The following is a 24,120-nucleotide window of genomic DNA, read 5'->3' on the forward strand; positions in this document are numbered from 1 at the left end:
TGTAGGGAAGTCTTCGTAGAGGAGGTCCCAGTTGGAAATGGCTTGACTAAGAGGCCAGAAGCAAGAGTCTGTGAAATTGCAAGTAATTCAGCATGGCTGGAACTGGATTGGTGGGGTGGGGAGTTGGGAGAGACTAGAAAGTGAATTAGGAGCTTGATTCTAAGATCAATAATGAGCCCCTGGAAGATTTTGAGTAAGTAAAGATCAGATTTGAGGTTTTAAAAGATTACTCTGGCTACTGGATGGGAAGGTGCAGAGACCAGTCATGAGCCTGTTGTATCCTCCAAGCAAAACATGGTGGCCGAGAGCAGGGATGGGACCTGTTTTTATATACAATGTTTTACTGGAATAATGGTCATACCCATTTGTTTAAGTATCATCTGTGGTGGCTTTTAAGCTATAACTGCAGAAGTAAGTAGTTGTAATGGAGAGCAGTATGGCTCAGAGCCTAAAATACTGGGTTGGCCAAAAAGTTAGTTCGTTTTTTTTTAAAATTTATTTTTTGGCTGTGTTGGGTCTTTGTTGCTTTGTGTGGACTTTCTCTAGTTGTGGTGAGTGGGGGCTACTCTTCGTTATGGTGCGCAGGTTTCTCATTGTCGTGGCTTCTATTGTTGCAGAGCACAGGCTCTAGGCGCGTGGGCTTCAGAGGTTGTGGCACGTGGGCTCAGCAGCTGTGGCTCACAGGCTCTAGAGTGCAGGCTCAGTAGTTGTGGCACACGGGTTAGTTGCTCCGCGGCATGTGGGACCTTCCAGGGCCAGGGATCGAACCTGTGTCCCCTGCATTAGCAGGCAGATTCTTAACCGCTGTGCCACCAGGGAAGCCCTAGTTTGGTTTTAAGTAAAAAATAAATGACATTCTTCATTTTCACCAAGAACGTTATTGAATGTATTCACTAACCCAATGAACTTTTTGGCCAAACTAATATTTACTCTGTGGCCCTCTGCTGACCCCTGGCTAGAGCAAAGGGGTCTTCAGTGGTACTGGCCAGAGTTACTTTTTAACAGAGATGCCCACGGCCTAAGAGTGTCTTGCCTTCTAGTTGTGAGAATACAGGTGCAAGGACATGGACAATCTGTTACAGCAACAGGAAATTTCTCCTGGCAAGCTCCTTACAACACCTTTGTAGCTAACTGGGATCTACATGTTAAGGCAACAAACACTGTTAGAAGCAAACTTGATAATCTGACTATTTAGATTTAAATAAAAAAATAATTATACAAAAGGAATCATAATGTAACTCCTTAAAATAGCTCCTTCACCCAAACGAACAACTAGGGAACAGAGAGACTGAGTGACACCATGTTAAATGAAAAATTAGGAAGGTTCAATTATGTACTTACTGATTACAACAAAGAAAGAACCATGCATTTAGAAAAAGATGGAAAAGAACTACACTAAAACATTACCAGTTATTGTGTCATGACTCTGTGATTATAGGTAATTTGTTTCCCTTTCTCCTTTTTTACTTTTCATAATTTAGTATTTTTATATGGGTAAATTAAAGAATAATAAATCAGCAAGATTCCCTTCAAATATTTAAAGTAATCAATTTACAACAAATCTAGAGATAATTTCTCAAAAATCCACCTATACATGAGTTAAATTCAGATGTTTCTGTTATAGACCGTTTGGTAGGTAGATCAGGAGTTGATAGCTCTGGCTTTTTGTTAGGGAACCTGGGTCTCACAGGAGTGAAGTGATACTCCAGGGTTACAGAGGAAGACTTCCACTGACCCAGGAGCTAATGCTAAGATGGGTCATTTAGGGGAAGCCTCCATCTGCTTTCCTTGATTAGCCACAGTGCTCCTCTGCTATTGGCAATTAAATGAGTTAAGATATATAAAGTACTTAGCACAGAGCCTGGCACATCGTATGGGCTCAGTAAATGTTAGCTAGTATTACTAATACTACTACTGCTCCGTGGGAGTCCGTGCCCTTGATCATCTCTGCCCAGCAGCGTGCAGGCAAGGGACTGGAGGGGCTACAGCCGAGCGTGGGGGCAACCCTGACAGACTCACACTCCCTAGCTGTCCTTCCCTTTGCTCCTGACGCTTAAGGCAGCTAGGGCCACTTCCTGCCCTACACAGTAACTGGCAATCTGGGTCAAGGGACAATACCCCCGCAACCCATTCCTGACTAATACCAACCCTGACACCAATTCAGAGACTCCAGATCAAGCTCCTACACAGACTTTGCGGCTCAGCCATGTGACATACAAACTCAGCTCCTTCATTTTTGTTTCGCCCTGGGCCCACATCTTTTCAGGCATATATTTCTGTCTCCTTTGTGTAGGCAGAAAGCTGAAGTATCTCTTTTGTGTCCCAGCTCCCCAAATGCACACACCTTAACCATCTAGCCTGGAGCTGATGCTTAACCATTAGCTCTCAGAGGGAGGCAGCTGGGACTAATAAACGTTACTTAGCTTTCCACTGCACGAGGGGTCTTACTCACTTGGGCCAAACAAGAATCTGTGCTGCAGAGTGGGTACTAAAGGCCTCCTAGGCACAGAGGTGAGACTGAAATAGCCGAGTAAAGGAATGGCTAAACTTGGCCAGAAGGAAGAGGATGGGGCATTAATGGCCTCAGGGAAACACTGAAAATAGGTAGCTAGAAGTGACCAGGAAAGCAACCTGCCTTGGCAACGCCAAGGAGTCTGGGGCACAGAAGCAGCACCAGCCTCCCATACACTCTGAGCCTCTACTCTGCCTGCCCTTCCAGCTCACTTACCTCAAAGGATGCCCGGGGACATGGCTTCAGGGGCAGGTTGGTCCCGATTCTTCTCACTACACTTCGAGCAGCCCCATGCGGCTTGTTTTGCCAGATCGGGATGGTCTAGAGCAGAAAGAGACAGGGACGGCCACAACCTCAGAGAACATCCAACTACTGTCCCCATCCTCTCCCCCTGTCCCCTTTAGCAGGGGCCAACCTTCACCTTGGCCAGCCACCTAAGGGGACACCTGCTGCTGTCGAGGCACAGTTAATGCTGGGAGGGTCCAGTGAAAGGGTGGGGAATTAGCCGGGTGTAGGGATCAGCCAGGCTGCCCTCCCTCCCCTCTGCACAGAATGATGGAAACACACTGACTCCTTAACTGCCTCAAGATCATAGTTGGTTCTGCCTTGGCGGAGGGGATGGAAGGGAGGACCCTTCAGTTCCAGGCCTGGGTGGGGGAAGAATTAACTTGAGAATCTCAGAACTGAAGCAGGTCCAGTGCTTAACCTTCCCCACCACACCCTTGCCCTGGGAATGCCCCTTACCACATTGGCTTCCATTCCTGACATTTCGACTGGCTCCTGCACTTGAAGGACAAGGCAGCCACAGGGCAGCTCTGGAGGCTTGGGGACGCAGGAGGCGTGACGCCTTCATATCAGGCCATCTTAAGGAACCAGACTCCTCTTCCTGTGAAAGACCCCCCAAGGAGACTCAGTGGCCACCACACAAGCCCCACAAAACCAGGCCCTGCAGAGCCATGACTAACACTGAGGCTTCTCTGACATTTCACAGGGGGAGAAAACCAGCCGAAAAGGCTTCCCTCACCCAACAACGGCTTCAACAAATCCAGACCCTTAAAGGTTCTATTTCAGATTCGCTATATGAGCTTGGCCAACCCTGGGAGCCTTCCTGAGCCCTTAGGTTTCCTGAGGCAAAACTTCTAAAGAATATACATGTATAACTGAATCACTGTGCTGTACACCAGAAACATGACATTGTAAATCAACTATACTTCAATTAAAAAAATTTTTTAAGTTGATAAGAAAGATAAAACAACAAGCAAACTTCTTAAGATGTAAACAGAACCCTTTAGAAGTTAAAAAAAGCTGATGGGAAAGCCAGAGTGTAGGTACCATCCAAGCCCAGCATTCATTCTGGGGATAAGATGTAAAAAGGCCAGCATGTGCCACCCAGCCTAGTGCTGCTGGGCCCCCATAAGGGGAAGAGGTAAAACAGACAACAGTACAAAGAACAGCCAGCCACCAGTAGCCAAACTCAGTCTACTGGGCTACAGGGGAAAAGAGCCAGAAGTGTTTATCCTGGCTCAGCCATCTACTGGCTTAGTAGCCATAGGCAAGTCACATGACCTTTTTGAATGTTGGTTTCTCCATCTGTAAAAAGATGACAGGAAGAGCTGCCACTCTAAGTTACCTTAAGAGTCAATCAGTGAAATGGGATTTTAAAGTACTTGATGAACTGTTAAAGCAAGACACAGATGGGTGGAGTTGCTGCTGACTGGATTCCTCACAGCTGCCCTTGCATGGTGAGCAGTTGCAGTCAATGAGCTCATTCAGTCCCTTGTTCATCGAACACTAACAATACTCACTCTGTGCCAGGCCCTGTGCTGGGCACTGTAGGGGCTATAGAAGGAGTAAGACACAGCCATAGCTCTCAAGGAACTCATAATCTAGACGAGAGATAGGACCTGAATACATAATTCTAGCAGAGGCTGAATATCACTGCTTAAGAAAGGCACACCAGGCAGGTGGCCAGATGAGTTCAGTCCCCGGCCCCAAGGCCCCAAGGTGAGTTCAGAGCGGGTAAGAAGGGAAGGAAAACAGCAACACCACCACAGGTCTAGGAAAGGAATGTGAAGAGATATGTAAAGAGCAGAGTATGGTAACGCTGCAAAGGCAGATGGCAGGGGTGGGGGTGGGGTGGGGGGTGTTCAAGTCACGAGGGCTGGGAATGCCCTGGGTAAGAAGTCACTGGGGAGACAAAGGCAGCCTCTGAAGAGGGGCTGGGCTGCGCTGACCAAAGCAGCTCTTTCTGGAAACCTCCCTTGGAGGGTCTCTCTTCTACCGCTAGGAGAGGAGGTATCACTCACTTTACGATACATGAGGAAAAGAAGCTAGAGAGAGGAAGGGACTGGTCACTCAGTGGTCACGGCAGTAGAAAGTCTGCAGACCCTGCTGACTCCTGCACGGGCTCCGTCTTCTCAGCAAATTCAAGCCTTTTATCAAAGTCCTTTTGTGTGCCAGGCTCTTTGCTGAATTTCAGTGGCTGCCACAAGCTCCATACAACACTGTTTCCCTGTGTTTCTCACTTTAGTCACTGCAGCCACTTCCTCTCCAAACTTACCTCCAAACTCAGTTGGGCCTAACCCTCACACGACAGCCAGGGGGAATCTCTCTAGAACACAGTGCTACTCATATCCCTGCCATGCTTCAAACCCCCTATGCTTGCTAGAGCCAAGAGGATAACGTCTAGACTCCTCAGCATGGCCAGCAGGCCGTCCCCAGTCAGGTCCAACCTTATCTTTCTCTGCCCTGTGTACCCAACTCCCCGCAGCCTACAAGGCTTGTCCACTCCGGTCCCTGCACACTTCACAGCCACACCTGCTTTCGCCTTGCCCTCCAGCCACGCTGGCCTTGTCCACACTATTGCCTCTGCTCGAAACACCAGCACCTCCTTCTCCAAGCTCGTCCTTAATCATTCCTGGAGCTCAACGCAAGCATCGCCTCCCCTTCCCCGACCGGCACCCCGCGTTTCCTTCGAGCAGCAGTAACTAGGTAACGGTGTGCTGTGCAGTTTGTCCGGCGGGGACTTCCCAGGCACAGCCCAGCGCTCGCTCAGTACACAGCAGGCACTCGAGCATTTGTTCAATTAAGACACGGACCAACGAGAACGCCGACTTAGCCTTGAACCCTCCACAAGCGTCTGGCTAGAAGACGCCCCCAGCTCGCTGGCCGCGCCGGCTGGTTCCCACCACCTCTGCGCGCGCACTGCCCCTTCCGACGCTGCTGCCCGTGTTTACACGCGGTTCCCCGCCTGAGACGCAGCGCCTCCCGAGCGGGGCCTGGCCGCATCACCCGGCCCCCGCCGAGGTCGCCGCGCTCAGCGCAGTTCTGCGCCGGGGGAGCCGCCGCGGGGACCTTGCCCGGGACACGCCTCCCCTCCCCCGCAACAGCCCGACCCGACAGAGCCAAGGTCGGCCAAGTTTTCGCCGCAGCTCGGGCGGCCCTTGGACCCACAGGCCCGGGGCCGGGTCCCGGAAGGAGCGAGGAGGCGGCAGAAACGAGAAGCCTATGGTGCAGCTGGGTGACTCGGGCGAGCAACTGCCCCTGGGGACTCAGTTTCCCCCCTGACATAGTGAAGCGGACGACACGGGCTCCCGCGAGAACCGGCGCGGGCACAGCAGCCGCGGGCACCGCACAGTGCCCGGCACTAGGCCGCGCTCCCGCTCCAGGGCGGCGCTCGGACCTAGTCTCACCTCACACTGCAGCTCCGGACTCACTCACCTCACGGCCCCTCCTACCACAGCGGGCCGCCCAGCCTCAACCGCCCTCACTTCCGCTGACCCGCCCCCCGGAAGCGATCCCTAGCAGCTGCGCACCGAGCCGCGGCGGCACGCGCCCTCGGAAGGCGGGCCCTGCTGGGGGCGGGGCGAGCGAGGGCTCTGCGGGGTAAGGGCGGCGCACTTGCCGATCCCGAGGGAGGAGGCACGCCCACCCGAGGCCGCTCCCCTGCGTGTCAAAGCCCTGGGGAAAAGCTGATTGCGCTTGGAGATTCCTGAGGCCTGCCTGGTCTCATCCGCCGCTGGTCTCGGCCTCCTTGGCGCTCTCCGCCCTTAGTCCCGAAGCGACTTCTGGAAGGGTTCCGAGTTGCTATTCGGCCCCCCAATTGATCGGTGACTGCTGTCCCCACCCTTAGTGCAAACTTCAGAATCCTCCCTCTGGCGTTCAAGGCCCCAGACTTAGTGCTTGGTTGCCTCATCTCGCCCTGGTGCCTTCACAGTTCATGCTTCCCAGCCAAGACCCTCTACAGTCTTCTCTGCAACAAGAACGGGCCTCTTCTCTGACTCCTGCCCTCCAGTGCTTTGTAGCTTTATTTTAGCCTTTATGTATCTCTCTCTCTCTCTCTCTCTCTCTCTCTCTCTCTCTCTCTCTCTCTCTCTCTCTCTCTCTCACACACACACACACACACACACACACACACACGGTACAGTGAGTTGGTTGATCAGATGGGTAGATTGATGGGGAAAGACACCAGAGGCATTGCGAAAGAGACCCACATTCCTTCCAGTCTCACTCACCCACTCCCTCTTCATGCTCAAACCTCCAGGGTCCTGTCTCCACGGCATCCAGGCCTGGGTCACATGCCCTCCTCTGACTTCAGCACGTGGCTGTGCCTGGCTCCCAGGCTGCAGTTTTTCGGGCTCAAAACTTGCAAGTCCTAGCTGCCAGGGACAGATGGGCTTCATGGCGGGGAGAACCTGTGCATTCACACAGGCCTCATGCTCAGACTAACTCGTTCTTGCTTTAATGCCCTGTTGTTGACCTCTTGAAATTAACAAAATAGTTTTCTTCAACAGGGCCCTGCATGTTCATTTTGCACTGGATCCTGCAAACTATGTAGCTGGTCCTAGTCAGAGACTGTCCACCCTGATCCCCACCGTATTTCAAATGATGAAATTTGACTTTCAGGTCTGCTTTAATCATTGCTTTCCCATCCTGGGCAATGGCAGATCTTGCAAATCCACTGTAGTTGCCTTTCTCCCCAAAGATCCCTTTTACCCAACCTGTGAATCCATCCCCCAGCAGCTGTGTTGGCTACTCACAGCTGCCCCATTCTCAGAATGGAAGCCCTAACCTGGTAAGTTACCCTACCCACTAAACCACTGACTGACTGATACAGGGTACAAGAGGCCAGTTCAACTTGGCAGTGTGGTTTGTGCTCTAGAGCCCTGCTCCTGCGATCTGGCCAAGGCTTGGCTTTGAGACTCTATCCCTGCTCAAGGTTCTTCCTTTCCCCCTTCTGCTTCAATCCTTCTTTTACAGGTTTTTCCTGAAGTTCACACCCTCAAAGAAATTTACCTAATGCCTGTCTCAGGCCCTACTTCTAAGATGATGGGTTTAAATTCAGAATCTTTCTCAACACAGAGCACCAGATTCTCAAAATAATAAGTTCTTCCTCTAGGTCTATCACAAATTTATTTCAAGCAAATCACTCAAGCCTTCTGGTGACAAATAAGATAGTCCCCAAAGGCATTCCAGCCATGCTTCCTTGCCCATCTGCCAAGCCAATCCCGGCAGAGGAATGAGACCGAGGACAGAACTAAACATCCAGCTCAAAGGAAAGGCACTTAGAACCACCCTAGTCTCCAATTTTATTATAGGACGCATTGGGGACAGGGGAGGGAAGTGGCAGAGGGGTGACAAAAGAGGGCAGGTGGGGCCCTCCCCCACCATGAGCCTCAGGGCTCAGGTGGGGGGTCAGGCAGAGGCATCAGGTGAGGATGCAGAAAGCCCAAGCAAGCTTTACCTTTCATGGGTACGGGTCGCTCATCACGCCGCCGGCCTTCCCAGACCAGAGTGAGGGGAAAAGCCTGCTAGGTGGGAGGGCTGAGCCTCTGCTGACACTGGGTGGCTCATGGGACAGGCTACTGCCACCCATGCCTGGAAGCACTGAGACAGGCTCGGTGCCCTCCCTCCCTGTAAGCTGCATGGAAGCACCGCCTTCCAGAAGGGACACAAAGAACTGGGCTGAGCTTGTTGGCTCACGCCTCATTTGCTCTGGAGAACAGAGGGGAATAAGACATTCTGGTTTGAAAGGCTTTGTTTCTCACCTCAGTGAAAACAGACACGGGAGAGAGGGGGTGGGGTGAGGGGTGGCATGTGTAGTGCAAGACAAAACACTCCAACATCAAGACACAGGCTGAATCTTAACCCTACCACTGAGTGACCTCGGGCAAGTCACTTCACTTTCCTGAGACCCAATTCCTTCATCTGCAAAATGGGAATGGTTAATATCTGCCTCACGTCTGTTGTGAGGATTAAATGAGGATATGCATGTGACCTTAACCAAGTGCTTTAGGTAGAGAAAGCTCTTGGTAACTGGCCATTATTACGATACTTGATACAACACTGAGAACATGACAGTCTGTGAGGGAGACTCAGTGTGGAAGCTCCAGTGACAGGTGGGAGGCCTGGGAGGGCATCTGAGGAAATGTTGCCTTCCTACCTCTTCCAGGTTCAGGAGGGAGTCCCCCTGTGGGGTGGCGGAGGGGGCATAAGCGAGGGCAGGGGTGGGCGGCGGAGGGGGCTTTAGGAAAGCCCAAGGGCCCCTCACGGGCCTGAGCGGAGGACAAGGATAGAGCAGGGGGTATACTGACCCTCTGAGGACTATTTTTAAACAGTTGGAAGAGGAGAAGGAAGAGAGGGGTGTTTCTTCCCACAGCAGCAACTGCAAAGACATCAAGCTGGATCCACCTAGGCTTTCAGATCCAGCCATCACGGGGCAGCTGCTGGGGGGTACCACTGCCCCCCTTTCTCCTCAGTGCCGGGGCTATCAAAAATACATATAAACTGTGAGAAAGTTCACATAAAAACACTTTTCCTGCATGTATAAAAAAGAGACTGGCCGTGGTCAGTGGCTCAGGATGTGGACCAAGGCCCTAAGAGTGGCCAAGAAGAGTCAGTGGCCACCCAGTGGTGGACAGGCTGGTCTGGGCTGCCTGATGGCTGGGACAGTGCCAGCTCTGGGGGACGCTGTGTTCTCTGACTGGGCTACACTTCCGTGGAGCGGAGGTCTGAGGGGCAGGAGGTGTTACAGGGATGCTGGCTCCAGCAGTCCCACTGTAGTCTGTGCTGGGGTAGGTGGTAGGGGTGCCATGGTCCTGGGCCTCAGCGGACTCCTTGGCAAGGGCAGAAGCTTACTCCATGGTAAACCTCCCTAGAGAGCTGGCTTCCAGTAAGTCCTGAAATAGGTTGTGGGGTCCTATCGTTAGGTTGGATTGAGTGGTCTGGGGAGCAGCAGGGGTATAGTACGATTTCTGCTTCTGAAGGAGGGTCCTACCCAGAGCTTCCAGAAGGCTGTCTCCAGCTGAGACTGACTCCACTGGGGACACCAAGCACAGGAGGGCAGTCAGGGCTATGCGAGGAAAAGGCTCCAGACAAACAGCAATGCTTCCCTGGCAGCCTGCCCACACCCTCAGGCCAGGGCTTCTTGATGTCTCCCTTGGGAGGGGGTGAAGGCAAGGAGAGAGGGGTGGCCCTGTCTTCCTAGCACCCACTCTTCCCTACTACTCATCCTGCAAGGGCCGGGACTATGTGCCTGAGTGAGCGAGGTCCAGGGAGATGACCCCGGGCCCTCTTCTGGGGTCCCAAGCGGCTTCCGGAGCCAGGTAGGTAGTAAAAGGCCGATGGTGGCGGCTGGAGCTCAAGGTTCATCCACCTGGTCAGCCAAGGACCCCCGTCCCCCCTTCACTGAGGCAAAGCTCGGATGGCCGCAGACCCCACGGGCAGCCTGAGAGGTGGAAGGTGAAATGTGCGAGGGCTGCTCTGGCTCCGGGGCAGAGGGGCCTGTCCAGCTCCCCGTCCGGCGGGCTTCTCACTGCCCAGCAGGCGCACTAGGCCTGGAGGAGGGGCAGGCCGCGCCGGAGGCCCTCCTTCAGGAACTGCATGTAGGTGGCTGTGGACGGGTCTTCAAAGGTGGATGAGAAGCTGAAGACATTGCTCTCGACGTCCTCGGGCTTCACAGAGGTGATGTCCAAGAAGTGGTTGGCGTTGATGTGGTGGACCTGGGAGAAGGGTGGGGTGAGGAGAGCGGGGCCCCAGCCGGGCTCGGTGCGCCCGCGGCCTCAGCTGTTCTCGCTGAGGCGGATGGCGGACAGCAGGGGCAACCCGTTCCCCCTCCTCTGCTCACAGGGCCCTCTGACTCCAGGGCTCCACACCTCGCCAACCACGTGAAACCTAATGCCTTCCGGCATCACCTTTCCCTCCCCTGCCTCCGCGCCCCATGACCTCTCTCCTCTGTTCCCAGAAGCCCTGAACTCCGCACTCACTTCTGTCGAACCGCCCACACGCCTGTGTCCCCATCTGCCTCCCGTTCCAGGTAGGGGCAGCTTAAGGGCAGGTGCCCAGTAAACGAACAAACAAATCGAGCGAGCGGGAGAGCACAGGCCACCCGCAGCCCAGGCAGAGTCCTGTCCACCCAGCTTCGCCACCCCGGGCCCTGGCTGGGCCGAGTCCACCACAATGGGCGCCTGTGGACGGGTGCGAGATGGCTGGCTCCCCCGGGCCTTTCCTCTTCTGAACTTCAGACAGAAGGCCCTTGGCTGGCACCCTCCTCCTCACCACCAAGCCCTCACTGGACGCCCCCATTCCAGGCCAGCCCCAGCTCTTGCTCCTGCACTGCTCCCCACCCGCTTCCATCCCTCAGTCCCACACTAACCAGCCCTTGGGACTTAAAGGATAAGGGGCAGCTCTGCTCAGAAGAGCGGGTGATGCTGAGGCTCACAGGTGGGTGCCTGTTTTGAAAGTCAGCTCTTCCTTTCTTTTTTTTTTTTTCCGGCTGCGCTGCACGGCTTGTGGAATCTTAATTCCCCCACCAGGGACTGAACCCAGGCCCGCAGCAGTGAAGGCGCCAAGTCTTAACCACTGGACCGCAGGGAATCCCCAGCAGCTGTACTTCCTAATTATGCGGCTTTTGCCAAGTCTCTGAACCTTTCTGAGCCTCAGGTTCCTTGTTTGTGAGATGGGCATTCGTGCTCATCTAGCTCCCAAAGCTCCCGTGAGAACCCAACGCGACGATGTGAGTGCTGTGTGAGGGGCCCTTAGGGAGAGATGGGGTCTTGAAGCCTGGCTCAGGCTGGGGCGTCCCCAGGTCCTCTCTGCCTGTCACGAGGCCTATCCCTCCCTCCCTTCCATCCCAGGACTGGCCGCAATGGTCTGAGGTGAGCCTTCCCTTCCAGGTCACGTTCCTGTCCACTCTGCTGCTAGACCACGCCCACTGCTGCCAGGTCCCCAAAGTGCTGTTGAGGTTCCTTTTCTGAGGGAGTGTCCCGACACCTGCACGAGGCAGGCCGAGGGGACATCAGGGGATAACTGAGGCTCGGACTGGCTAAGACACCAGCCAGGAAGTGGTAGAGCCAGACCTGGAGCCTGATGAGGTCTGTATGCCGTGCCCCTCGTTTGCCGCTTCCTCTGCCCCACGGTGCCTGGCCCGGGGCCGGGGATGAGTGGTGGGGGACCTACCACGGTGCCGTTGGGCAGGCAGATCATCATCTCCACGGGGAAGCTGTACTTTTCCAGGTGCAGGCTGGCCAGCTTCTGGTGGGATGGGTTCTCCTGGTTGTTCTATGGGGACAGTTGGGCACGCTCCTGACACCTCGGCTCCCAGCACTGTCCCAGGGGCTGCCATGGGGCTCTTCCTGCCCACCTGCCACTCACCTGCAGGTCCTCCAGTTCCTTCACTAGGGACCAGGTGCTGATGAAGCTCTCGTTGAGGAGGGCGAGGATGGGCGAACTTTCCAGGACGGTTTCCCGGAGAGTCCGCCCCGAACCTGTTCCGGGAGAGGCAAGGCCAGGTGGGTGAGGCAACCTGCATGTCTCACTGGGTTTTCTATCAGCAGTAAACCTCATAAACTGTAGAACGGTCAGTGCACCCAGGTGAAATAACAGATTCAGATAATCTACCACAGAGGTGGTGCGGAGTAAATGGCAGCTGTAACTAACTTCAGTAACATACTGGCATCCTGGGCTGAGACTTGGCTGGGGGTCTAGCTGGCCCAGGGGCTTCTAGACAGTGACAGCTTCTTAAATCCACTAAACTGTGTCCCAGGGCCTTTGCACAGACAATTCTTCTACCTAAAACACTTCCCCTGTCACTTGGAAAACTCATCCCCCTCATCCTTCGAAGTCTCAGGTTATATGTCACTTTCTCTAAAGATGCCTTCCCTGACCCCGCCACCCCGTTACACACTCTCGTGCCACTCGGGACCATGCCTTGTGTAAATTCACCACGCTTGTACTTGTTCATTCACCGTCTTCCTTCTGCACACACTGTGTGCTCCCTGAGGACTGGGGCTGATTCTGACTTCCTCAGTGCAAGGTGCCCAACACCTAGCCTATGGCTCGGCACAGGAGGTGCCCAGGATGTTTGTCGATTGGCTGGATGTGGGCAGGGCCATTGTTTGCTCATCTCTGTACCCAATGTCAGGCACCCAAAGAACTTTGCACCAGCGGGTCTTCGTTGAATTTTCTGAATAAGTGAATGCAGCCCAGGCTCTGGCACTACCTTCTCTCACTCGTGTGCAACACCGCACAGAGTACAGGCACTTTCACGTCTGTTTTCACAACTCTGGGAGGTAAGTACGTTACCCTCTTACTGCTGAGAAAACTGAGGCTCAGGGAAGGAGTCACTTGGCCAAGGTCTCCAGGCTGAAAATGGCTGAGCTGGGCTCTTTCTATTGTGTCCAGCAGCTTCCTCTAGGCTTAGCACAGAACCCTGCGAGCCCTCACCCCACACCCCGCCCCATGTCATCCCTGAGTCCCTCATACTGTGACAGGAGAGTCCCATTGGTCTCAGGGCCTCCTGCACCCACAAGGTATGAAGTCTGCCCCCCTTTCTCCCCTCAGACTGGAAGGGTCTCCCTCACCTCAGCAGGACTGGTCGTCCAGGGCCCCCCACAGCAGGACTGAGTGCACCAGCTTGTTCTCGGCCTTGGCTCGCTCAAAGGCCTTGGTGAATGGCAGGTAGGTGACCTGGGGCCAAGTCGAGACAGAGAGAAGCTATTGTGTGCCACCAGGGTCCCATTCAGGGGCTGAGTGTGTGATGTGCATGTCGTGTGTGTCTGTAGTGTATATACGTGTGTGTGTACATATGCATGTATGTTTGCAGTGTGTATTTGTGTGTGTCTGTGTGTCTGTGTGAAGGGGTGATGCTGAGCCAGGGGATGCCTCCTCCAAGTTCTAAAGGGCAAAGGGGAGGCTCCCCGGCCCAGGCTGGGCCCCACAGGGAGGCAGCCTCAGCAGCAAGCCCTGCACGGCATCCCACGCCCAGTGCCCACCTGCTGCTCCCACAGCTCCAGACCCAGCCCCAGGGATCCCAACCCCGCCCCTTACCCCCGTCTGGCCTCACCTTCTTGAAGGGGTACATGGCCACCTCCAGGCGCCGGGCGGCCTCCTCCCAGCTCAGCTCCTGCTGCCACGTGATCTCCTCAAACACAAACTGGAGGGGCTCCCCCGAGGGCAGGCGGCTGTCGATCATGTTGCCATCCTCGTCCAGGATCACAGAGGGCACTGAGGGGCCCGTGGCCTCCAGCTCCATCTGGGCCGGAGGTCAGCGAGGGATGTCGTCACTGAGGGACGTCTCAGCGAGGGGCCTGAGTCCTCCAGGGGCCCCGAGAGACCCTCAAAGATATGCCACTCATTGCAGAGGTGGGGAGACAGGCCCAGGGAAGGGCAGGGCCTGGTCAAGGCTGTGCAGAGTCCAGGACAGAGCCAGTGTCCAGCCAGTGTGAAGCCATCTGAGGACCCATGGCAGATGCTGGCTAGGAAGAACAGGTGGCTTCCTAGGATCCTGCTTTGGGGACAGTGGCTTCAGCCTGCAGGAGCTCTGTCCTTCACTGCCCCAAGGCTCCTAGCCAGCTGGGCCTCCCTGCAGCCAGGCTGAGCCCCACCTTCCTACCTGGGTAGGGACCACCTGTGCGCTCACCTGGGGTATGTAGCCGATGTCCACCTCCATGTTGCTGCTTTCGCTGGCCCCGTACAGCCACTCCATGTCCACATTCAGAGACCTGGGGACAGGTGAGAGGGTGGCCAGGGCAGAACACCACCGTCATTAAGGCCCATTAACCAGATGTCGGACTTTATCTCACTGAAAGCATGCAGCTGACCATATTTTATAGATGAGGATGCTGAGACTTGGCAGGGTGAACCCAAGGTCCCAGAGCCACTAGAGTTCTGACGGCAGAGCCTGGGCCCTTTCCTCTCCCCAGGCCGCCTCTTCGGAAGGCACTGCGACCAGCCCTTTACAGTTCATGAACGGCTTCCATACCCATGACTCATGCACTGTCCATGATCCATGACTCTCTGAGGCAGCACTCATCAGCGCCTCCCCCAGTGGGAAGTCTGGCCTGAGCATGTGCAACCTGCAGATCCGCCACACGGGGGCGCCCCAGGACAGACAACCAACCACCTTGGGCAGGTGAAGCAGTCAGGGTGAGCTGGGTGCCCTCAGAGCCGGTCAGCAGTCCCGTGGCCTAGGCCTGAGACGCAGGCCCAGGAGCAGTTGCCCCCTCCTTCTGTTTCATTCAGTCCAGGACCGCACCTCCAACCCTGGGCTGAGCCCCTGCAGCGCAGGGGCCTGCCCGGTGAGCGAGGAAGGAGGAGGAGAGCTTGCCCTTGCTCCTCATTTTCCCCGCGGCCCGGGATGCTCCCTCCCTCGGGGGACCGAGAAGAAACCGCTCCTGGTCCTGGGGGCAACTTTCTCTTCCCAGGCTGTCCCAGTGACCCCCTCACTCCTGGCCCGGAGCCAGCCTCCCATCTAGCAGATGAGGAAACTGAGGCCTGGAGGGGTCCAGGGCCTTGCCCACAGCCACGGAGCCCACGGGTGCCACGGCTGAGACTTCGCTCTGGGCCCCTCGTCTCTCGGCCCAGGTCTTGTCCCTGCACAGAGTCACTCAGGCTCACCAAGCGGCTGCGTGCTATCAGGGAGGAATCCGGAAAGACTCTCTGCGTCCCCTGCTTCCCTGCCAAAGAGGCTGCCCCTGAGCAGGTCAGGCAGGCAAGTAGGCAGGTGACTGGCATTGAGCCCTCCCAGGAGCCGCCCCCTGGCCCCCCAGGGTCTGTGGTAGCAACTGCAGGCGTGGAGGGCCTGCTTCTTAGGCCTTTGTATGTGCCCTTCCCTCTCCCTGGCTAAACTCTCCTCAGCCCCCAGGTCGCTACACAGACGTCCCTTCCTTTGGGAGGCCTTCCTGGACCCTGACCAGCCGGGTCCCTCCCCACCTGCTGGCCTTCGCCTAGGGTGGCGTGAGCAGGCTATGGTTACGGGTCTGTTGGAGGTCTGTCAGCAGTATGGGGCGGCGGTGGGGGCAGTTCCATCTTCAGGGAGGGGCTGTCGGCCGCTGCACTGAGTCCCAGCACTGAGCTGGCAGGCCAGGCCCACACAGCGCCTGGGACGCGCCTATCAGACGATGGAATGACCCCCTTCAGCCCACCTCAAGCTATGTCCTCCTGGGTCAGCTCTAGGCCCCTCCCAAGAGAAGCAGCTCTGAGGAGAGACTGAGGGGGCTCTGGGCCCCTGCATCTGAGCTCCTGGAGCTGGTCGGGGGCAAATGGGAGCAGGGTGCCGGGGCCGGGGCCAAGGCTCTCACCTGTGGTTGGGCACAAAGAGCCGGAAGTCACGGACGTGGGTGGCGTCTTTGGAGAGGATGATGTGGCCCGTGAACTGGCCGGGTGAGAACCAGAAGGGGAAGTCGGGCGGCTCGCTGAGCTGGAACTCCGCGTGGATGCTGGAGGGAAAGGGCCCAGCTGGGAGCAGGCTCCCTGCTGAGCAGAGCCTGCCCACCTGCCCTCTCACTTCTGCCCCAAAGCCTGGAACCCTTGGCCAGACTCTGTGCGGGGCAGAGGGCTGGGCGAGGGAGGAAGAAGTGTGTGGGGCAGGCAGAAGGGACGCCCTCCAAGCGCTGCCCATCCTTCAGGGCCCAGTTCATGTGCTCCCTTCCCCGAAGCTTTGCCCGAGTCTCCTCTGAGCCCTCCAGGGTGTGTGTGACCTGGTGTCACAGCTCTTACGCACCCCCTTCTGTGTGGATGGCAATCATGGCCAACAACCCCATGCTAAGCACATTCAACACCTTTTCTCTTTCTCCTGGAGGAAGTCACCACCGCCCTGATGCACAATGAGGAAAGTCAGGCTCAGAGAGCCAAGGCTGCTTGCCCGGGACCACAGGGTGGTAAGTGGTGGAGCTGGGGGCTTTGAGTCAGGCCCTGCCTCCTGGTGCTCAACCCATCTGTGCTTCCCTCGTGTCCCAGGCCCAGGTGGGAGGCAAGGATGGGGCTGCCAGGACCCCTCACCGGAACATCACGGTGTAGTAGAAGTCGCTGGTGGCGGTCAGGCAGGCGACGGCCCCCTGAGGGGCAAAGCGGGTCTTCACGAAGGGCCGAGGGTGGAACATGCTCAGGAGCCGGTGGATGATGACCTGGGGGGAGGGCAGTGGGACCTGGGCTGGCTTGCTGGGCCCAGCTCCCCTGGGTGAGGGTCAGCTCTGGACCTGGGGCCCAGGAGGGGGTGGGGCCAGAGGCGGGCCAGAGACCAGGTGGGGCAGGCGTGGCCCTGGGGGTCCAGCTACCGACGGGGAGGGGCCGTGCTGGGGCTGGGGGGCAGGGCCCCAGGGCTTGCCACGGGCTACCCTCACCTCCTTGCCCTTGGGGGGTGGTGGGTAGAAGCGGCTGTTGGACAGATAGCCGGTGAAGACGCTCAGCTCGCTGGGGATGATCCACCAGGGCTCGCCCAGCTCCGCATGGCCCCGAGGGGGAAGAAAGGGCCGGAAGTGGCGGGCGGCAAACACCGCACTTGGTGAGGCTGCAGTCGTCCAGTTGCGGAGGCCGGACAGGGCCAGGCGGGAGACCTGGGGCAGAGGAAAGTCGAAGCTCTGGGGCACTGAGAACGTCCCAGGCGTGTGCGGGGGTCTCCTCGAGCCCTGAGCCAACCCGCAAGCCCAGGAAGCAGAGGGACCCGGGAGGTTCCTGCCTGCTCACGGCCACGAGCCTGGCACTCTCCTGCCAGAGCTGAGGCTCATCTCACCTTCCCCGGGCCCTTACCCAGAGAAGTGGTGCCCCTGTGGCCCCTCAGGTCCAGCCCAGGCCGGAAGAGCTCGCTCGAGGGCAGGGGAGCAGAGGCAGCTGGAGGGGCCTCCCAGGACTGGAACGGGGGGCTCTGTGAGGGGGCTTCTCACGGCCTCTTCCCTCCCTCTCCAAGCCCAGGTCCCGGTCCTCACACAGTCCTGCCTGCCTCTTGTACATAAGCCAGCAGACCAACCCCGGGTGCCCCGCCCTGCCCTGGGCTTCCTCTCCCCGTGTCCACCGGTCTTGCTTTCTGCTCTCTAATCCCCGCCCACACGCCGCCAAGTATCCTCCCTGCAGCTAATGTCCCGCTGACCAGTCAGAGTTGAGGTTTGGAGTTAAGTCTGTGGAGGGAGGCGGCAGCCACCTTTGGGTGAAACCTCTAGGGCCAAGAGCAGGATGAGACCACAGAGAAGGGGAAGGAAGGGCACCCCCAGAGAGCACCCTGCTTCAATTATAGCCTGGGCCACGCTGGCTGGGCACCCCTGGCAAAAGGCCTTCCCTGAGCCATTTCCTCATCAGTAATCCACCCCACTGCTGTCTGATGAGCTGAAGGGAGAGAGAGAATGAGGGTCAGAGCTCTGCAGGCCTCTCTGCAATCTGCCTGGAGCAGAGGCGGGACCTTGGAGCATGCAGGTCCCCTGGTCAAAGCGGCACCTTCAGTAGGTCCTCCCTGCCCTTCTGGGCCACCATCAGTGGCCACCAGGACAGTGAGTGCCTGGCCCCCCTCAGGGTGCTCAGCCACCAGGGAGCTGCCCCCACCTTTGACCTCCCTGGTGATGGGACCCGGGCTCAGTGGGAAACTGAGGTGGGAGGAGAGGGGTTTCACAGGCAAGTTCTCAAAGCGGGGCTGGCTTGCAGGGCCAGGCCGAGCCTGCCCGCCTGCTGCATCCTGTTCACAGGCTGGAGAGCTCTTAGTGGAGCGGCCCACAAAAGGGGGCTGAGCTAGGGACGCAGGGCTCGAGTGCTGCTCCGGACCCATCTCCCCTGTAAGTGCAGGTGGGCCCCCTACACCTGCCCCACCCTGTTCTCTCTGCCCTGTAGGAGGGACTCATCTGCTCAGACATCACTTCAGCCCATCAATGCCAGGCCTTTCTCCACCCAGATCTTACTGGACTCTCCCCCTGGACATCTCTCAGGGAACTCAATTTCAACAGTCCAAACTGACCTCATACCCTCCCCACCAGTCCTGCTCCCCTCCTCCAACCCCCATCGGGCAATGGGCCCCATGCACCAGCCAGAAGCCTGAGTCACCTCAACTCCCCCTCCCTCCTTTCCATTAGTAGCCACACCCTGCCTTTCTTCCTTTCCCAGCATCCCCCAGGCTGCCTTTCCTCTCCATCACCATGGCCTCCCCCCACCTGTCTCCCCCTCCCTCCTGGGAACTGGTCTTCTTGCCTCCCTTTTCTCCCCAGCTGCCAGTTTGGAGAGCCTAGATCTGATGAGAGAATTCTCCTCTTTCAAAATCTGCTATGGTATTTTGCTGCTGCAGAACGGAGGCCAAAGTTAGGCAGCTGAGGCCCTGTGCCATCTGGCCACTTCTCTTCCAGTCCCACTGACCAGGATGCCCCCGCACGTGTCCCCCACGCCCTGGGTCCAGCCACCCCTTCTCTCTGCCCTCAGTGGTCTGCCTGGCATCTCCTGCTAAAATGACAGTTCAGCTGAGCTGTAAAAGCTGAGGAGCTGTGAGTGAGGCCAAGAGAAAAGGTTGTTCCTGGCTGAGGGACCAGCATATGAGAAGGCTCTCAGCTGGAAGAAAGCCCGGACATCTGGAGTAGTGGAAAGCTGAGAGGAGAGCGCAGGGGAGAGAGCGGGAAAGACAGGCAGGGCCTGGGGATGCCTAGGTCCTGGGAGGGATTGAGACCTTGTCCACAGGGCCTCGGGTCCTAACCACAGGGCTGGTTAGGATGGCACTCGTCAGGGTCATCCCCACCCTACAGCCGTTGCCAGGGGCTGAACCTCAGGTCCAGGTTCTTCGGAGCTCAATGGAGAACCTGTCAGGCTCCAGGCACTGTGCTAGGGGCCTGGGGAGGCACAAATGTGTGAGTCACCAGCCTTGCCCTGAGGAAACTCACAGCCTGGGGGGAAAGACTGACTTGCAGAAAGTAATGATTACAAGGGAGGTGGCTGCATCAGCACGGTCTCTAGTGCACTCGCTGTTTCCTCCAGCCGGATCCTTTTCCTACCCCTGCTGACAATGGGCTGAGGCCTCGTCCCCTGCAGTCACTGTCAAAAGTCATTCCCTCCAGGAAGCCATCCAGATCCCCACTCTGGGTCAGAGGCTCATGCTTATCCCTCCCACCTCCCCTACCAGACTGTGTGCCTGGACAGCAGGGACAGCATCGCACCCACTTCTGGACCCCCAGGGCCTGGTGCACTGGGTGCACAGAGGGTGCTGATACAAGATGGAAGGAAAGACAGAAAGAAGGAAAGATGAGCAGAGCACAGACCCATTCTCAGGAGGTGAGTACACACAGATGGTCCCTCTGTCTCTGGTCCCGCCTGTGAGGGACCCCCTTGCCACTCCTGCCCCAACTTACCCCTAGGAACCCATCTTTGCTCTTGGTCATGGACTCTGGCAGCAGAGGCTGGAATCGGGCTTCTATGGTGAGTGTCTCCTCGCTGGGGTCAGGGGGCAGATCCTCCTCCTCATAGCTGGCCGAAGGAGTTGACCCTGTGAGACACAGGTCGCTGGAGAGGGGTCCTGCCTTAGATGGCAGGGCCTCACTTCTCTCAGGATGTCCACACTGGCCAGTGATTAAGGGAGCCAGGCCTGGCAGGCGTGGGGGTGGGGGTGGGGCTGGGGCTGTAACAGGTAACAATCAACGAAGTAACAATACAGATCACATCATTTACCAAACATACACAAATTGTATATGTATGATATATAATGTGTACATATGTATACCACATGGTAGATCACACATACACATTTTCTCCAATGTATATATCACATTCTAGTTTCACAGTAACCCTGTGAAGGCAGTATTATCAATTCCATTTTACAAATGAGAAACTGGGGGCTCAGAGAGGTGAAGTCACTTCCCCAAGGACACACAGCTAGGTAGTGTGTGAATCAGGATTCAAATCCAGGCCTGTTTTACTCTAAACCTACGATCAACCACAACCTTCTTGCGGGGGCATTAAGATCTCAAAAGTTTCCTCAAAGGCTTAGGAACCAGACGACCTGGGTTCAAATCCTAGCCCCACTCCTCACCAGCTTGTGTGACGGTTGGCCCAGTGGCTTGTTATGAGGATTAAATGAGATAATCCAGGCCTGATACAGAGTAAACCCATAATAAATGTCAGCTGTATTGCTATTACCGGTGGTTTCATGGTTGGGGATCCACAGGGCTAGGGCTCAAACCTAATTCTGACTCTAATGTGTGCTCTTTCCACCAGGCCAGGCTGGCTGCAGAGAGGCCATTCTCACTGTCCCCCTTCCCTCAGCCCAGCTCCGGGGTGAGGCTGGCTCCATTTCCTGGACAATTTGGGGCAAATCACTCATCCTCTCCGGTTTTCCCACATTAGAGATGGAGCCCATGCTACCGTGCCTGTCCCGTCATGAGGGTGTCTCATGGAGAGCAAAGGCTGCTCAGAGAGGTCAGGGGACGTGGAATCAGGTCATCTTTGGTGTCACAGAAAGGGCACTGGTCCAGAAGTGAGGACACCTGCTTCTCCCTGTTTCCTGGGTGGCCTGTTTCCCCATCAGTACGAGGGGCTGGACTGGCAGTGGCTGAACTTATTTTTCAGATCTCTTCCTGCTCAGAGACCTGCCAGATCTGTAGTCTTCCAAGGGTGGAGGCAGTCATGATGAAGGCTTTAAGGGAGGCATGCTGCCTACTGCAGAAGGGGTGCCTAACAGCAGGGAGAGGTCCCACGACACAGATAATGGAAGGAAGCACGGGTGGGTCCTGTAACAACTGCTCTCTTGCTGGTAGAGACCACGCCTGGCATTTGTTGACAGGCTGGACTGACAGACTGAATGGGTGCATTAAAATGGGTGCATTCTTAACCAGGAATCATCAGAATCACCAGGATGCCTTTTTAAACTACCGATGCCCAGAACCCCCCTCAGACCTACTGAGTCAGAGTCTTCAGGGGCTAGAATCTGGAAAATGTGCTCCCGATTAACGCTCCCCAGTGGCTCCTGATGCAAACCCCTGTTCTAAAGAATCATGGTTACTTCTGCATTTGTAAGTCAAGGCAACAAAATTTCAAAACAGCAATCTGGAAACCTCCTCGGAAGGGAACAAATGGGAATGTGCAGCGGTATACTGGTTGGCTTGCTTATCCAATTACTTAACTGTTATCATAGATAATTATGAATAATGCCCAGCATTTTATGGCTCTTTGGTTTTTTAATAAAAAGTTTTGTTTTCTGACTTACAAGTAAAATTTGCTCACTATTGACAACTTGTAAAACTTTTAAGGTATAAAGCAGAAAATTAAACACACATAACTGCACCAACTAGAGAGGACTGTTTGCCTCTATTTCCTGCTTAGATTTGGTGTTTTTCTGGTTTTGTTTTTGTTTTTTGTTCTCCCAGAAACTTGGTCCAGTTTTGCACTCACAGTGGCCTAGGAGGTAATTGAGGGAGAGACTCTTTTCCCCTGATGGAGGAAAAGATTTGTGTGAAAAAATTAAAAGCACCCGCAAGCCCAGCAAGCTTGGCCAACATGTCATCATGAGGGAACTCTTGCTCTCTGGCCATAAAAAAGGACAAGGAGGTGGCCGTGTGGCTGCTCGGAGAAGTGTGTGCAAAATAAGAGGTCAAAGCAAATCCACACAGGGCTGAGCTGTGTATCTGCCCATCTGCTTTCATGACAGTACTGACTGCCCCTGGGAGGCACTGACACATCCGCTCCAGCAAATTAGCATTTTTCATCTGACTGTCATCCTCTGGCAGTGACCAAAGGCCAGCGTGTCAGCACGTGGCTGACCTAGCTGACCCATCCTGAGACACTGAAAGCTCATCACGGTCCTTTGGCGCTTACCTGCCTGAGAGCAGCCGGTGTCTCTTTCTAGTCTTTCCCATCTATTGACCTACTTACACCAGGCAATTTGGGTAACAAGTAGATGCCCAAGTTCATAAGTTCAAGAAACCTCCCAAGATATGGACACAGAGGTTTGGGTGGTGATGGAGCAGTGAGAGAGGCATTTTATAATTCATTAGAATGCTTCGGCCCCTCATCTTTACAATAAAAATCACTGATTACAACCAGGCAAAAATGGGTAACAAGGTGGGATAGGAATCTGACAGCTCCCAAGCAGAGTTTAATATTTAGCAGTAATGGTAACAGCTCCTGTCTATTGACTATCTACTGCATGGTGGGCACTTTGCAGACATTTTTCTCTAAGCTTCAAATGAGCCGGTGCAGGACCTGAAGACAGAAGGCCCCTAATCCTGGCTCTGCACCTTTCCAACCTGTGCAAGCTGGAGACCCTTCCTGCGCCTCTGTCTCCTAAACTATGCACATGAGGATCAGGACAGTGTCCATCTCACAGGCACTGTGAAGATTAAAGAGATGACTCACAGGAGGCGCTTAAAGCCATGTCTGGTCCTGAGAAGGTGGTCAGGGAATGTTAACTAGTTTTAGTCACACGTGACGAGAACAGGCTTGGGTGTGCGAGTATGTGTGGGTGCCCATGTTGAAGGAGCTTGCCCAAACCACCAGCCGGAAAGTGTCAGAGCTGGGAGGACCCCAGGGCTGCCAGGACGCACCGTCCTCCCCCTACTCCAGGCAGCCCTTCTGTTCAGAGCAGACACAGAAGACACAGACCAAGAAGTCGAGGGCGGTGCCCCGGATCCCTCCTGCCTAGTCCCCAGCCTCTCCCGGTACCTGTCAGCTTCTCAGCAATGGGCTTGAACTCCTCGGGGCTGAGGTACATGTCCCCGTCAGTGTCCAGAGAGGAAAAGAGGAAGAGGCCTTCTGTCCCCAGGGCTTTCAGCGCCGAGTCCTGCTCGGGAGGAGGTGGCTGGGCTGAGCAGTTGTACACCCAACTGGCATCCCAAACGGGCGGAGGGAGCTGCTCCCGCCACATCTTCCTGGGTTCTCTCAGCCCATCTCCCAGCCCACCTGTCCAAATGTCACCTCTGCACGCCCCAGGGCCCCAGTCCCCCTTCCCATCCCTCCTGGTCCCTGCTTCACTCTGAGCCTTCCTCCACTGTCCACCCTCTAAGTGCCCCCTTTCTGTCTGGGCCCATCCCGCCCATCTCGTGTCACCCTCTTGGTCCACCCATTGTCCTCTCCGGTCTCCCCTCCCCACCGTCCCAACACTGCGGGCCCGTCCAGATGCTCGGGTCCCACCTTTGCTCTACGCTTTGTCTGCACTGTCCCCTTGAAGCCTGTCCCAGCTCCTGCCTCACACTGGGCCAGTCCTCTCACCTCCCCATCAGTCCTTCCAAGTCTGCCCGACCCCTGGAGCCCCGTTCTCCTATCCCTTCCCTGCCGCCCTCCTGGCCCTCCAGCCCCCACCCGACCCCCGCCCCTCGGAGCCCGGTCCCTCTGCGAGCCCCACCGCTGCCCCGGCCCACCCGAGTCTCGCGGCCGCCGCGCCC

The 24,120-nt window shown here is 56.0% G+C and overlaps 2 protein-coding genes across 2 annotated transcripts in view; both read right to left on the reverse strand.

The window, feature by feature from the left end:
* Nucleotides 1-6,286, reverse strand: part of MTFR1L (mitochondrial fission regulator 1 like) — an 11,606-nt gene extending 5,320 nt beyond the window's left edge. The window contains exons 1-3 of the mRNA XM_007459136.1: nt 6,233-6,286; nt 3,257-3,398; nt 2,729-2,833 (exon numbers count right to left, since the gene is read on the reverse strand). Coding sequence (XP_007459198.1) covers nt 2,729-2,833; nt 3,257-3,280 — 129 coding nt within the window. The 5' untranslated portion in view covers nt 3,281-3,398; nt 6,233-6,286. The remainder of the gene's footprint in view (nt 1-2,728; nt 2,834-3,256; nt 3,399-6,232) is intronic.
* A 4,055-nt stretch (nt 6,287-10,341) lies between these two features.
* The window catches only part of SELENON (selenoprotein N), a 14,070-nt gene continuing 291 nt past the window's right edge, over nt 10,342-24,120 (reverse strand). The window contains 11 exon segments of the mRNA XM_007459304.1: nt 10,342-10,512; nt 11,969-12,070; nt 12,164-12,276; nt 13,372-13,477; nt 13,854-14,042; nt 14,430-14,511; nt 16,090-16,227; nt 16,790-16,914; nt 17,131-17,343; nt 20,098-20,231; nt 23,402-23,553. Of these exon segments, the coding sequence (XP_007459366.1) occupies nt 10,342-10,512; nt 11,969-12,070; nt 12,164-12,276; nt 13,372-13,477; nt 13,854-14,042; nt 14,430-14,511; nt 16,090-16,227; nt 16,790-16,914; nt 17,131-17,343; nt 20,098-20,231; nt 23,402-23,553 (1,525 nt within the window).

The sequence above is a fragment of the Lipotes vexillifer genome, unplaced genomic scaffold (genome assembly GCF_000442215.2).
Source record: "Lipotes vexillifer unplaced genomic scaffold, Lipotes_vexillifer_v1.1 scaffold496, whole genome shotgun sequence".
NCBI lineage: Eukaryota > Metazoa > Chordata > Mammalia > Artiodactyla > Lipotidae > Lipotes > Lipotes vexillifer.